This window comes from Ornithorhynchus anatinus, unplaced genomic scaffold (assembly GCF_004115215.2).
Source record: "Ornithorhynchus anatinus isolate Pmale09 unplaced genomic scaffold, mOrnAna1.pri.v4 scaffold_264_arrow_ctg1, whole genome shotgun sequence".
Classification (NCBI taxonomy): domain Eukaryota; kingdom Metazoa; phylum Chordata; class Mammalia; order Monotremata; family Ornithorhynchidae; genus Ornithorhynchus; species Ornithorhynchus anatinus.
In genome coordinates this window covers 1,143,880-1,158,908 of record NW_024396743.1, presented here as the reverse complement: position 1 = coordinate 1,158,908, position 15,029 = coordinate 1,143,880, and the positions used below count along the sequence as shown (strand labels likewise).

At 63.3% G+C, this 15,029-nt stretch overlaps 1 protein-coding gene and 1 non-coding gene across 5 annotated transcripts; both read left to right on the top strand.

The window, feature by feature from the left end:
- The first annotated feature begins 1,402 nt into the window (after positions 1 to 1,402).
- QRICH2 (glutamine rich 2) lies at positions 1,403 to 14,751 on the top strand. 4 transcript variants are annotated; one of them, XM_039911031.1, is made up of 20 exons: positions 1,403 to 2,186; positions 2,528 to 2,725; positions 2,985 to 3,077; positions 3,648 to 3,761; positions 5,067 to 6,321; positions 6,890 to 6,975; positions 7,307 to 7,407; positions 8,159 to 8,273; positions 8,547 to 8,813; positions 9,599 to 9,721; positions 9,893 to 9,967; positions 10,221 to 10,385; positions 10,579 to 10,700; positions 12,034 to 12,099; positions 12,324 to 12,425; positions 12,654 to 12,851; positions 13,779 to 13,926; positions 14,181 to 14,262; positions 14,365 to 14,487; positions 14,565 to 14,751. In XM_039911031.1, exons 1-20 carry the CDS (start codon positions 1,428 to 1,430, stop codon positions 14,714 to 14,716), a joined length of 4,344 nt encoding a protein of 1,447 aa, XP_039766965.1. In that variant the 5' UTR covers positions 1,403 to 1,427; the 3' UTR covers positions 14,717 to 14,751. The 4 variants fall into 4 exon arrangements, with proteins under 4 accessions (XP_039766965.1, XP_039766964.1, XP_039766966.1 ...); XM_039911030.1 differs by having other exon boundaries at positions 14,178 to 14,262; XM_039911032.1 differs by having other exon boundaries at positions 14,178 to 14,262; positions 14,339 to 14,487; positions 14,565 to 14,750.
- On the top strand, positions 2,576 to 2,633 carry MIR7404-2 (microRNA mir-7404-2). The gene has a single exon (NR_127384.1). It is a non-coding gene; the product is annotated as a microRNA mir-7404-2 (primary transcript).
- Positions 14,752 to 15,029: the final 278 nt, after the last annotated feature.

Genomic DNA, 15,029 nt, shown 5'->3' with positions numbered 1-15,029 from the left:
GGGTCCCTGCTCCCTTCACCTTCTTGGGCCCCGCCCCCCACTTAACAGTAAGTTAAGCGCTCACTATGTGCAGAGCACTGTTCTAAGCGCTGGGGTAGATACAGGGTAATCAGGTTGTCCCATGTGAGGCTCACAGTTATTCCCCATTTTACAGATGAGGTCACTGAGGCCCAGAGAATAATAATATTAATAATGTTGGTATTTGTTAAGAAGTGAAGTGACATGCCCACAGTCACCCAGCTGACAAGTGGCAGAGCAGGGATTCGAACCCATGGCCTCAGACTCCCAAGCCCGGGCTCTTTCCACCGAGCCACACTGCTTCTCTAATCCCAACTCCGAGGCTTGTCAGCTGTGTGACCATAGGCAAGTCACTTCACTTCTCTGTGCCTCAGTCACCTCATCTGTAAAATGGGGATGAAGACGGTGAGCCCTACTTGGGACAACCTGATTACCTTGTACCTCCCCCAGCGCTTGGAACAGTGCTCATAGTAAGCGCTTAACAAATACCATCATTTTTATTTATGATGATGATGAGGTTTACTGAGTGCTCCCTAGGCCCCAAGTGCTGACTTTTGGGGCTTGTCCCTGGTCCATTGGCCTTCTCTCCCTTGCTCTTTCCACTGGTCCACACTGTCGGTCCTTTGACCAAAGTCCCCCACCCCTGGCCTTGGCTCTTGAGGGAGAGCGAGTGCTGTTAAGGGTGTTAAGGTGAATGGCTGTCACTTGGCTCAGTGGAAAGAGCCTGGGCTTGGGAGTCGGAGGTCATGGGTTCGACTCCCGGCTCTGCCACTTGTCAGCTGTGTGACTGTGGGCAAGTCACTTCTCTGTGCCTCGGTTCCCTCATCTGTAAAATGGGGATTAACTGTGAGCCTCACGTGGAACAACCTGATTACTCTGTATCCACCCCAGCGCTTAGAACAGTGCTCTGCACATAGTAAGCGCTTACCAAATACCAACATTCTTCATATTTCCGGGGTCGGCCGCGGGGCACTACTTTGTCGGGCCGACCGGCGCGCTCTCGGCCGGGCCTGCAGCGGGGACGCCGCGTCCGTTGCCGGGCAACCACAAAGGCTAAAAGGGGGCCAATGAGAGAGCGGCCGCCCCCCGGAGGCGACCAATGGGAAGGGAGGGATCCCGCGCGCGCGGAGGAGGAGGCTGAGGGAGGCGGGCCGGCGGTGGCGCGCGCCGCGTCCGTTGCCGGGCCACGGCGGAGGCTAAAAGGAGGAGGCCTTCCCGCCGGCGGGCGGACGGACGTCCGGGGCGGCCAATGAGGGAGCGGGCGGCCCCGGAGGCGACCAATGGGAGGGGAGGGAGCCCGCGCGCGCGCGGAGGAGGCTGAGGGAGGCGGGGCGGCGGGGGCGCGCGGCGGCACGAGGGCCGGGGGGGAGGGCGGGCCCGGGGACGGGCCGGGCCCGGCGCACGGGGACATGGAGCCGGTGCCCGGGGGCGGCCGGGTGTCGGTCAGGGTCAGCCTGAGGGAGCTGGCCGACCTGTCCATCGGCACGCCCGAGGCGGGCAGCGTCAACTTCAACGCCCTTCACACCTTGCTCCTCGCCATCCTCCGCCACCTCAACCTGCAGGACGTGAAGACGGAGCTGCCCTACGTGAGCACCGACATCTCCCGGGTCTCCTCCATCGCCTTCCCCCTGGCCGTGGGCGGCGCCGCCGCCGCCGAGGACGACCGGAGCGTCGAGGGCCCGGAGGCGTCCGGCCGGAGGGACGGCGAGGACGAGCCCGCCGGCAGGACCGGCCAGGAGGCCGAGGAGGACCGCGCCGCGGCCGGCCCCGAGCGGGACGTGGAGGCCCGGCTGCGCGACCTGGAGAGGAAGATCCGCGGCCTGGGCGACCGGGTCCTCGGCCTGGGCGACCGCGTCCAGGGGGTGGCCGAGCAGGCCCGGGGGGTGGCCGAACAGGTCTGGGACGCGGCCCTCCGGGCCCGGGAGGTGGAGAGCCACGTCCAGGGGGTGGAGGGGCAGATCCAGGGGGTGGCCAGCCAGACCCGGGAGGTGGAGAGCCAGGTCCAGGACATCGGGGCCCAGGCGGAGCTCTACGGACAGCGGCTGGCCGCCCTCGACGAGGGGCCTCCCGGGCCCGAGCGGCCGGACGGGGCCCGGAGCGACGCGTCCGAGAAGCAGATTTTGCAACTGAAGCGGAGAGTGGACGCCAACGAGAAGGGCGTCGCCGAGGTGGGGAAGGGACGGCGCCCGGAGCGGCGTGGCTCAGTGGAAGGAGCCTGGGCTTGGGAGTCCGAGATCATGGGTTCCAATGTCGGCTCTGCCGCTTGCCAGCTGTGGGACTGTGGGCGAGTCACTTCTCTGGGCCTCAGTGACCTCATCTGTAAAATGGGGATTAACCGTGAGCCTCCCCCAGCGCTTAGAACGGTGCTCTGCACATAGTAAGCGCTTAACAAATACCAACATTATTATTCCTCCCTCCCTTCTTCCACTCTCCCTCCTCTTCTCCTCGCCTCCTCTCACCTTCCCTCTTCTCCCTCCGGCCCCCTCTCCTCCCACGCTGCCCCCGGCAGGCGATGGCACTGATACAAGACGTCGTGAACAAGCTGGACGGCTTGAAGACGTCCCGGGACGACTTGAAGTCGGCCCAGGACGGCTTGAAGACGGCCCGGGACGGCTTCAAGACGGCCCGGGACAGCTTGAAGATGGCTCGGGATGACTTGAAGACGGCCCAGGATGAGGATTCGGGGGTCCGCGAGGAGGGCATCCCGGTGGGTAGGCTGCCCCGTCCCCGGCATTGCCCCCGGAGTCGGGATGGGGGGAGGGGACGGGGGAACGGGCAGGATGGGGTTGCCATGGTGATGCCTTGGCAGACCCTGCCGTCCCGGGGCGGACTCTGATGCTCCTCTTCTACCTCGCCGCCCCTGGGGCGGACCCCCAATTCTCTTCCCCTTCCTTGCTGCCCCTGGGGTGGACCCCACTTCTCTTCCCCACTGCTCCGGGCCCCCTATGGCTCCGGTGGGGGCCCAGGCTGCTGACACTGTCCGGCAGGCGGGCCTTTTGAATGTGGGGCAACGCCTGGCTGCGCTGGAAGAGCTGGTCACCGCCCAGGAAGACCTCCTGGTAAGCCCCACCCGGCTCGGAGACCTCTCCCTCTTTGCAGAAACAGGGGTGAGGGCTGGCCCCCATTGGGACAGAGTTAGGGGGTGGGCTGACCTCAGCTTCGGAATTCCGGATCGATAAAGCACTTATGAGGTGCCCAGCACAGGGTGGCCACAATTCAGCCCCTGCCCCTCACCAGCCTCACAGCCCAAGGGTGGGAGGCAGGGATCTTCTCCCCGTTTTTCCGGGGAGGAGTCTGAGGTGAAGTGATTTGTCCAGGTGACACAGCAGGTCGGGGCGATCTGGAATTAGTTGTCTGGTCTCCTGTTTGCCAGCCCTTTGCTTTTGGCATCAGATCACTATGACTTTTGTGGTCTCGGGCCGGGGGGAACCCTCTTCCCAAAGATGAAGGGCAGCTGTCCGGTGGGGAGGATCCCCCTTAAGGGGTCTGCGTGTCTTCTTGGACCTTCCCAGCCTCCCCCTTCTCTTGACACACTGCAGGGGCCAGGAGGAGGCGGGGTGGAGGACCTGGAGGGTTTGGTGGGGGACAGAGAGGGTGGCTGGGTCCTGACTGTTTGTTGCCTGCCACAGCAAAATGTGGAGGAGAAGTTGAGCCAGCTTCCTGGAGGAGAGAGTGTGAACGTGGTCACCTGGGAAGACCTCGACCAGGTCTTGGCCTCTGGCTGGGACAAAAGCCCCACCGAGGTGAGTGCTGGAGATCCTTTCAATCACAGCACCTGTGGCACTGGGCCAAGCAGTGCGGCCCTGGGAGCCAGGAGGATTTGGGTCTGCTACTTGTCTGCTGCTGTATGACTTTGGGTGAGTCATTTCACTTCTCCAGGTCTCGGTGACCTTGTCTGTAAAATGGGCAGTCAGACTGTGAGTCCAGTGTGGGACAGGGACCGTTTCCAAACTGATTAGCTTGAATCCACTCCAAGGCTTAATATGGTGCTTGGCCCATAGTAACAGCTTCACCGATACCTTTTATTTTCCTTAATTAAAAAAAAAAAGCACTTGCAAATGTACAGGAGAATCAGTTGGGAGGGAACAGCAAGGATTAGAATCCGGTCTCCTGACTCCCACATCTTTCTACTGGGCCGCTCTGCTTAAGTTCCCAAAGAGGGTAAGAGACCTGGGTGAGGGGAGAACTCAGGCAGGGACGGTCTGTCCAGGAGCACCTCAGTCAACCCATCGATGGTCTTTATTGAGCGCTTACTGTTTGCAGAGCACTGTACTAAGCGCTTGGTTGAGTCCAAAACAACAGACACGGGTTTCCTGCCCACAAGGAGCTTACAGCCTCATTTATCCTCTCATTCAAATGCGTCTGCTTGGGCGCCTTCTGGGTGTGGAGGCTGATTCAGGAAAGTTCAGCAGAAGTCAGGCATCCACTTAGCTTGTGAGTCCCATGAAAGAAAGGGACTGTGTCCTACCTGATTATCTTGCATCTACTCCAGGGCTTGGTTCATAGGAAGTGCTTAAACAAACACCCCAGTTCTTCTTATTGTTACTGTTCATGTTATTCCCCGCTCCCTGACCTCCCTGCTTCCAATCCAAGGGGGTGGAGAAAAGCAGGCAAAAATGGTTTACAAATAGGGGGAGCAGAAGGATGTAGCAGGACGGAGAATCAGAAATGGATTCAGTGATTAATAACTGGAACAATAGTAGAGCAGTAATAATCCAGTGGGCTCTACACCTGTCCGTATTCGGTGAGCATAAGTGTGAGGAGGCATCAGAGCTGTAGGAGACCCATAGCGGGGCTGCATGGGAGGGTTTGGGAAGCAATCTGAGAAGCCTTTCTGGAGGAGATGAGGTTTTCAGAGGGCCCCGCACCGTGCCCCACAGGCTGCCAGGTGTGGAGTGGTTGACTGACAGGTGCTCTTGGTGGGTGGGAGCTGCCGTGACCTGCTTCAACCGCCCCTCCCTCCCCCACCGCCGCAGGCTCGGACATTTACACGCCGGCCCCCGCTTCACGCCGGCCCCCGCTTAACGTCTCCGTCTCCTCGCTCCCAGGTCTCTCCGGTGCCATCGGCCAGGTCTTCCAAGGTGACTGTGGGAGGCCCCGGCCGGTCGAGGAAAGCCTCGAAAGGCACCCTTGGGCCTTCAGACGCCGCCACGGGTGCTGGAGGGCCCACGCCCGCTCAGCGCCCCTCTGCCCTGGGTGGGGCAGACCGCCACCCGTCTGGGGCACCGCCCTCTTCCCGCCCTAGGAGGCCAAGCGCTACCCTGCCCCAGCCCGGACACCCTGGCGGTACCCGGCGACTATCAGGACCACCTGGCACCACCCAGCATCCGCCTGGACACCCTGGCACAGCTCGGCATCTGTCTGGACCTTTTGGCCTCACTCAGCATCCGTCTGGACCCCCTAGCACCGCCCGGCGTCCGCCTGGACCTCCTGGCACCACCCGGCGTCTCCCTGGCACCTCCTGGGGTCCGCCTGGAGCCCCCGGCACTGCCCAGCAGCCCTCAGAGACTTCTGACGCTGACCACTGTATCCCCGAAGAGCCAGACACTGCCCAGGATCTCCCTGAGGGGCAGGACACTGCACAGTACCCCTCTGGGGCACCCGGCACCACCCAGAGCCCCTTGGAGACTTCTGACATGGCCCAGGATCTCTCTGAAGAGCGGGGCACTGCTCAATACCCCTCACAGATCCTTGAAACAACACAGTACCCACCTGGACTCCCGGGTACAGATCAGGTTCCGCCTGGGTCCTCAGGGGCGGATCAGCGCCCCCCAGGCGTTCCCGGACTTACGGGGGCCAGGCAGGCCGGCAATGGTCTGCAGCCTTCTATGGCTCCCACTTTCTCCCAGGCTGAAGAGACGGGCGCGGGCCAACCTCCCTCAGCGGCCGGGGGCCCAGCACAGAGGACTGCTACAGCCCCTGGTGCCACTCCGACTCATGGGCCGGGCCCAGCTCTGCGCCCCTCTGGCACCGATTGGATTCCCTCCCAAGCCCATTACCCTTCAACCACTGCCGCCCCTCCGGACGCTCAGTGGCCCTCCTGGCGCCCAGAAGGTGCCAGCCCCGGCCTGGAGGGCCCCACCCCTGGGGCCCTCGCTGGTCCTGGGCCCTGGCCCGGCCAGGAGCCTCCCGCTGCCCTCCAGCCGCCGGCCGGCCCCTTCCCTTTTGCCTTGGAGACGCTGTACCTGATGAGTGAGCTCGCCACCCTCTACCTGGTCCTCAAGGGTCAGCTGGAGCAGCTGGACGGCACCGCGGCCGGAACCACCACCAAGGACAAGCTTCTGTACCTGCTGGGGCAGCTGGGTGGGTATCTCCCCGGGCACTAGCCCTCTGCTCACCCCTGGGCACAATCCACCTCTTTAGCCGGCTGGACGGGAACAGTGAAGACTGGACCTAAGAGGGCAGGGGAGGCAGCACGGGCTGGGGGCGGCGGGTTGTGAGGAGTAGGTTCCCACTTCTCCGTGTGTCGGTCCCCACAGGAGGAGGAGTTGGGAGGAAGGTCAAGGGGGCTGCCGAGCTGGCCCCCTTGACCCTTCCCGCCCTGGTAGGTGGCATCCCAGCCCGTCCCCACAGCACCCCTACCCCACAGCCTCTTATGGCGCGAGGTAGGGGAGGGAAAGGGCCCAGCTCTGCCCAGACCCGACAGGCCAGAGCAGAACCGAACGGGCCTGGGATCCATCCGGGCCCACGGACGGCGGGGCTCGGGCTGGCCACGATCCTAGGCCCAAGGACCCAGATGGAGGAGCCCGGAGGGTGTTCGGAGCCCCCGGAGAGGAGGGGAGGTGGTAGAGCCTGGCTACCTCTCGTCCAGCCAGCTCTGGGGTTGGGGTCAGGAAGCAGACCCCTCTGACCCTGCTCTCTTCCCCTGCAGTGCGTAGAAACCTGCCCCCGGACCTGCCGGGGCAGCTCTCTGCTCTAAAGTGTCTGATCTTGGAGGTGCAAGCGGACAAGGACAAGGTGAGGGGGTGGGTGGTTCTGGTTGGGGGCACCCACCCACCCAGGAAGAGCCCTGCAGGTGCCGAGCCCTGCCCTGGCACCCGCAGGCGGCCCCACAGCTCTCCTGGTTTCCCAGAACCAGAAAGAGGCCCGCTGGTCGCGGTCCCCGGAGGCTGAGGCCGTGGAGGCTCTTAAGGCCCCTCAGGACTAGCCAAGAGGATTGGTCTCGGAGGCCAGGGTGGTGGGAACGGAGAGCTGGGGCCTTGGGGACAGGGGCAGGGGTCCATTGTGGGGGAGCAAGGGATGCCCCCCCAACCCCTGTGACTCCACTCTCCCGTCTCAATGACCGTAGATGTGGAAAATACTCCAGGGCAAGGGCCTGGAAGAGGCCGCAGGAGCTCAGCGGAGCGAGAAGGAACCTGGCCAGCTGGGTATGCAGTTAGGGTACCTCAGGTAAAATGCCGCCCCCCCCGAAGCGGACGTAGCCCGTCTGGGGCCTGTGGGTATCTAGGGGGGAGGTGGGCCCAGCCTGGCTCTTGGGCTCTGACCCAGGAGGAAATGCGTTGACCCTCCAACACCCTACACCCTGTCAAATCCCCCACCTCCGTCCTGCCCCAGGCCTGCTGTGTGACCTTAGGTAAATCGCTAAACCTCTCTGGGCCTCGGGGTCCTCATCTATAGAACGGGGGTAAGACCCCCGCTGTCCCCACTTTTTATGTTGTGAGCCCTTTTGAGGCAGGGTCTGTGTCCAGTCAGATGATCCTAGATATATGCCAAGGCTTGGCGCAGAACTTTTAATCAATGCCATAATCAGTGGTATGTGTGCACAGCATTGGGCTAAGCGCCTGGCAGGGGATAAAACAACAGAGTTGGTAGACCCGATTCCTGCCCACAAGAGCTTAGTATGGGAGACGGGCTTGGACGTCCAAGGGGCGCCCGGGTGGACCCCTCCCCACCGCCCCCCGGGCCTGACGTTAGTCCCAGGAGAGAGGAGAGGGTGGCTCTGTCTCTCTTCTTCCAGCCCTGGGGGTGGCGTCAGCACCGGCATAGTCGGTGCCAGTGGGCTCACTGGAAGAACGAGGAAGAGGCCTCTTCCTCTGTCCCCAACAAGGGCAGCCCCCCAAGCCAGTGCCAGCCCCCGCCCCCTCCCCACCCCCCCAGACCGTGGCCCAAGATGGTCTGACCCACTGGCTCTGTGGCCTAGAGGGACCATACAGGACATTGAGAAGGAGCTGGGGGAGCTGAGGCACAAGCAGGAACAGGGCAAAGCCAAGCTGGAGCAGTCGGTGACCGACGCCTCCATTTACCTGCAGGACCAGGTCAGCGGGGGAGCGGGAGGGTGGCTCCATCAGTCCCTGGAGCTGGCCGGGGAAGGAGGGGACCGCCCCTAGACTCCCACCCTCGGCCCGGGGCCCGGACCGCCTCCCCCCAGCCCCAGAGCCTCGGCAAACGGAAACAGCGTTGCCAGGAGACCACGCACCCCATCCCCTCCCCGCTCAACTCTAGGAAGAGGGAGCGGAGCAATGGCGGGGGGCTGCCTTTGACAGCAGTCCCATGCCCACGGGGCCACGAGCCTCCTCTCCTGCTTGCAGTTGGACAAGCTCCGGTCCATCATCGAGGGCATGCTGACTTCTTCGTCCACCCTGCTGTCCATGAGCCTGGCCCCGGCCCCATCCCCGACCCCTCTGGAACCCAGCGAGATAGACCCTCACGCCACCTGCCCGGCCTGCAGCCTGAGCGTGAGCAAACAGGTCAGCCAGCTGGTTCAGCGCTACGAGCAGCTGCAGGACCTGGTCAACAGCCTGATGGTCCGGCAGGCCGAGAGCCGGTCCACCCGGAAGCCGCAGCTCCGGGGCCAGGTGAGGTCCGCCCCCTGCCCCCCCTTGGTCTTCGGGAGTCTCCCCACGGGGTCTGAACACAGGAGACAGAATGGGTACCAGCCAGCGGGCACCATCCCAGCCCTCAGGCCCTTACTTCCTCAGTGAGGATGGCGACGGTGTACCCAGTGGAGGGCACTACTAGAGAGGAAGGCAAGGGGCAGCATATGGGGCGGCTGCCCAGGGAGCGGCCACCTCATTCTCGCCTTGGCTGCTGGTTGGCCTGGTCACTGCTGCTTCTCCCGGGACCCTGGAGGGCCCCCATTCGGACCCTCATCAGCGTCCTCCCTACATGAGGGGTCCTCACAGACAAGGCCCGGGGTGAGGGTTGGGGGGGCGGCGGTAGGGTCGGGAAGCAGCGGGGCAGAGCGAATTCAGGCCTGGGAGTCAGGAGACTTGGGTTCTAGTCCCAGCTCGGCCTCTTATCTGCTCTGTGGCCTTGGCCAAGTCTCTTAACTTTTCTGTCCCTCAGTGTCCTCATCTGTAAAATGGGGATGTCCTCCCTCCCCTTTGGAATTGGGAACCTCATAGGGGCCAGGGGCGTGTCTGATCTATGAATGAATGAATGATCTGCCTAGGATGCATCTGCCCCAGCACTTAGCACAGAGCTGACCAGATCCCACAATTATTCTTAAGAGTGAAATTCTTCCCAGAGCCGTCGCAAGTTCAAATCCAACTCGGGGCAGCCGCGGGGTGGGGTCCCTTTCCCCCGGAAGGGGCGGGGAGTGGGACGGGCTGCCTGAGGGCTCTCTGGCCTGACCACACAGGACGAAGAGTTGCTGGACCGCATCCAGGCCACCATCCTGCAGGTGCAAGGGGACTGCGAGAAGCTGAACCTCACCACCAGCAACCTGATCGAAGACCACCAGCAGAAGCAGAGAGATATCGATGTGAGGGGTGGGGTGGGACCCTCGCATGGGGGAGGGCTCCGGAAGCCATCTGGGACCCCCTGCCCAGACCCCCACCCCCAGAGCCCCATTGAGGCCGGGTTTGTACCAGAAGGGGTTGTGGGGGGACGTCTTTTTGCTCTCCCTGAATACTCCCATTCCTGCTTCCCCCAGTCTCTGTACCAATCCCTGGAGAAGCTGGAGAAGGAGAAGGCAGACAAGGAGCACCTGGAGATGGAAATTGATATGGTGAGTGAAGGCATCTATCCACACATGCCTTCAGGTGTCTGCACTCCCTCCTCACACCCCTCGCCCTCTTCAGCCACTTGTTTGTTCACTGTTGTGATGTGTGGGGGCTGTGGGAGAGTGGAGATGGCCTAGGGCCACAGCGGGGGTGAGGGGAGCAGACTTGGGGCTGGGGGGCTTAGGGGGGAGGGTCTGACTGAGTGGGAGATGACCAGGGGAGGGGGAAGCTGAGTCCTCTCCTTTCTCCCCACGGCAGAAAGCAGATAAGAGCTTGTTGGCTGCCAAGGTCAGCCGGGTCCAGTTCGACGCCACCACGGAGCAGCTGAATCGGATGCTGCAGGACCTGCTGACCAAGCTGACCGGCCAGGAGCAGGACTGGCACAAGGTCCTGGAACAGCTCCTGCTAGAGATGGACAACAAGGTCAGGGCTGAGCTGGACCCTTAGGGAGAGGGGGTGGGAGAGCTCCAGAGAGCCCGACCCCACCCCATCTCCCCGGTGAGGGAGGCAGCCAGGCTGGCTCGAGAGGTATGGCCGAAGCCCCAGGGGGCCCGGCCCTGAGCCCGGGCCCTGGTCGCCTGACCCCAGCCCCGCGGTCGGCCGCCCGCCCCCACAGCTGGACCGCCTGGAGCTGGATCCCCTGAAGCAGCAGCTGGAGCAGCGCTGGAGGGCCCTGCGCAAGCAGCTGAAGGAGCACCCGCCGGAGTTCACGGCCGACGATGCCGCGGGCATCCGCAGGTGGGTGCCAGTGTGGGCGAGCCCGGCCGGGGCTGCCCCCGCCTCCCGCCCCGCCCTCGGTCCCTGGCCCATAGACCATGTGTGGCCTCCATTCTGCCAGGTCAGATGAGGCCGAGGTGACCGCTGCAGGAAGGATCACCGGACCTAATAATAATTATTAATAGGTGTGGTATTTGTTAAGTGCTTATCACGTGCCAGGCACCGTTCTAAGCACTGGGATGGATGTGGGCAAATCGGGTTGTACATAGTCCCTGTCCAACATGGGGGTTTCAGTCTTAATCCCTATTTTACAGATGAAGTAGCTGAGGCCCAGAGAAGTGAAGACTTGCCCAAGGTGTGTGTGTGTGTGTCTCTCACACACCGTCTCTCCCTCTCTCCCCCCAACCTGCCAAGGATATCTACAAGTTCTTTGCCCCCGTGGCAGGCCAGGATAGCACTGCTGGAGGAAGCTGTGTGGCCTAATGGATGGAGCCCAGGCCTGGGAGTTAGAAAGACCTGGGTTCTAATGCCGGCTCCACCGCTTGTCTGCTATGTGACCTTGGGCAAGGACTTCATTTCTCTGTGCCTCAGCTGCAGACTGTAAGCTCGTTATGGGCGAGAAACGTAACTGCTGTTTCTGGTGCACTGAACTCTCCCAAATGCTGGGGACAGTCCTTAATACATTCCACTGATTGATTGATTGATTGACCAAGACTGTGAGCTCTGTGTGGGACGTGGGCCGTGGCCAACCTGATCAACCTGCATCTTCCCCAGCACTTAGTAAGTGTCTGGCATATAGAAAGCACTTAAGAAATCTCACGGTGGGGCGTCGGGATGGGGGGAGAAGTGGCCACCCATGGGCTTTGTAGGCATGGGGAGGACACGGTCTGCCTCAGGGCCACTACGGGGCGCCACTGCCCCACACGTGGGCACCGACAGGGCGCACCGGAGCAGCCTGGCACACCAAACAGAACCCCCAAGGGGGTGCAGGGGCAGGGGCGGGAGAGGGTCCCGCCTTCCCACCGTCGCAGGGGTGGGTGAGGAAGTGGGACAAGTGGGCAGCCCGCCCCAGTGGCATCCTCAGCCCTTCCTTCTGACACCCACCATTGGCCGGATTTTTCCCAGTATGCCTCCCACCGTGGATTGCACTGAGCTCGTGGGCCGGGGATGAATGTCCGGCCGCTCTGTCGTGCTTGGCCTGAGCGCGTAGCACCCCGGGGGCGCTCAGGATGAACTGTCAGAGGCTGTGGGGCTGGACCCGAGCCCGGACTGGGCAGGGGATGGGGGCTGAGGGGGAGGAAGGGGGCAAGCCGGCCAGGCCCTGCTCACTCTGGTTTTACCCCTCCACACACAGGCAGCTGTTAGCACATTTCCACTGCATCTCATGTGACCGGCCCTTGGAGATGATCGCCCCCGGACCGTGAGTGCCCTTTCGAGATTCTTCCCCGGGGGAGGGTTACCTCCCGCCCGCCTCGCCGTATAATAGTCGTGCTTCCTAGGTGCCAGCCACTGGACTAGATTGAAGATAAGCCTATCGGGCACAGTCCCAGCACCAGGCGGGGCTACCAGCCTAAGGGGGAGGGAGACCGGGAGTCCGTTACTCCTCCCCCCCAAGCCCCTCAGTCTTCCCTCGACTCTGGCCAGGATGGTGCTGTCCGTCCCCAATGTCCCCGGGCTGCCCGGGCACCGCTCCACCCGGCCCTTCACCATCTACGAGCTGGAGCAGGTCCGCCAGCAAAGCCGCAAGTACGGGCAGGCTCCGGAGGGATGAGGGAGGAGGAGGAGGTCCCCTATTCACGCCCCCTTCCTCCAACTCCACGGGGCTGGGGTCTCGCCCTCTCCACGTTCTCCCCGGGGCACCACCTCCGGCAGGACCGGGCCCGCGTCGGGGCGGGCCGCGGCCCGGCGCAGCCGAACCTCTGCCGGCCGGGAGTCTGACGCCGCGGTCCCCCTCCCCCTCTCGCTGGCGCCCAGCCTGAGGTTGGGCAGCGCCCTGCCCCGCCTGGTGCAGGTGGAGCACAGCGTGGGCCGGCTGTACTCCATGCACTCGCGAATGCTCCAGGACATCGAGAAGGTGCAGCTCCGCTTCGGCGGCTCCACCAAGGCCAGCAGCCAGGTCATCCGGGAGCTGCTGCAGGCCCAGTGCCTCACCTCCGGCCGCTACCTCAGACGGTGAGGGGGCCCGGGGATGCGGGGGGAGGCCGAGGGTGGCCGGGCGTTCGCCAGGGCAGGGCGGCTCCGGGCAGGCCCTGACCCGATCCTCTGATCGCCCTTGGGAGGGTGAAGGCCAGGTCGCGCTGACCCCCTGGCCTCTCGCTCCCCCTGCCCCTGGCTCTGGGGCTCCCTACCCTGCTGCACCCCCGAAAAGAGTCAAGGGCGGAGTTTTGGAAATGGCGGTTGGTGGGGCGGGGATTGAGTGAGCGCCTGCTGGGAGCAGAGAACTTGTACTAAGCGCCCAGGAGATAGAACAAAACCACAAGGCACGTTCCCTTGCCCATCCAGAGCTTCCAATTTTAACAAGTCTGACTTCTCTATCTGCAGGCCCCTACTACCATATGCTATCATTTTTTGGTGTGTGTGTGTGTGTGTGTGACACAGATAGTAAGTGGTATGTGGGTATTCTGTCAGGTGTGTGTCTGTGGATCAGGTTTGTGTTGGATGGAAGACAGATGCCTTAAACCAACGAGAACGGTTGTGTATTGGGCTGGTGGGGAGGTGCACTTGTGTGTATAGAAAATTATGGGTATTGAGGTATGTGTGTAAGTATCTATAGAGGCCAACTATGTAACTGTGTGTGTGCTTGTCTCCCTACCAGTCCCATTGCTTACCTTCTACCGACCCGCCCAGGCTGAGGGTCCATGGGGGAGTGACCGCCTCTAAAGTCAGGCAGCCCCTGGGCACCCCTGGCCTCACGGGCATCCCTTAGCTACCCACCTCTCTGACGGGTCCAGGACGTCCCCCGTCCCGGCACTAAGGACGGACAGGCCTCCTTGGCCCCAGCCTAGAGTCCCAGGAGGGTCTGGGGAGGAAGGGGGTGGGAGAAGGGAAGGTGGGCAGGGGGACCCCGCGGCCCCGGCCACACCTCCCCTCCCCTGCCAGCGACAAGCCGTTGGAGCTGAGTGAGTGCACTCCCCTGTCCGTGCCCCGCCGCTGTGGAGGCAGCCACACGATCACCTACCCGTACCGCCGCTATGCCCGCCTACAGTACCTGCCCCCGGAGGGGGAGACCCCCCAACCCATCCTGAAGGTAGTGCGGGGGCGGAGGTGGACGGGTGGGGAGCGGAGGGGGACCGGCAGCCGGGCACCGCTCGGTCCCCGGCCTCGGAGCCTGGATTTTCTAATCTGGGTGGGTCAAAGGTCATCTCTTCAATCCCCCTGCCTCCCCAGCCCAGGAGGGCCTCATTCTCCCTCCACGCCCTTCAGTCTCTCCCGGGGCGGGGTGGGGGGGCCCGGCCGGTGACGGGGAGAAGCAGCCAGCGCGGTCCGGTCTCTCCCCAGCAGGACGAAGTGGACATTCTGGGTCTGGACGGGCATATCTACAAAGGCCGCATGGTGACCCGACTCCCGGCCATCTGCAAGGAAGGTGAGTACCCGGGAGGGACCCCAATCCCAGCCCTGAGAAGTCTCTGCCCTGTCTCTTCTCACTCTGCCCCTCCCAGCCCCTCAACCAACCAACCGATCTCAGGTGCCCAGAGGAACAAGCAGGAACTGGTCCAGGCGTCCGCAGTCCACGACCCCTCCCGGGGTGATAACGACCAGCTCCCCTGGCGCCCCCACAGCGCCAAGATGTCCACCCGGAACAGTTCAGGTAGGGCTCCCCCACCCCCCACGAGGGTCCTCGGCCCGTGGGCTGGCCCCGGCCCCGACCCCTGTCCTCTCTTGCAGCTAGCAGCCAGCTGCTGAAGGAGCGTCCCGTGTCCTCCATGGGCCGCCTCTCCCAGCCCTGCCTCGACGGCGGCCCCATGGACCTGCGCCTGTATGGGAGCCCGGGCCCCGGGGAGCAGCTCCCATTCCTGGTGCCCCCCGGGATGCAGTGACCGGAGCTGCCAATAAAGTTGGAGCAGAAAGCTGTCTGGGCGGCAGGATGCTGGGGGAGGGTGGCGGGGGCATGGCGGGATGACCCTCCAGCAGCCCCTCTCCCTCCTCCAGCCCCTTGAGCTGGATCCAGGGCACCCCCCCCACACCAGTGCCCCACCCTTCCACCCCTGCTCCTTGGCCCTATGGGGACCCATCCCACCGACTTCTGTGCCCAGCACCCCCACCCCGCAGCCTGCCCCACCGGCACCAAGCAGAGAGCAGAAGGCCGGGACCTGTGGCGAAAGGGACAGGTGCTAGCCTCCCCTAATGGGG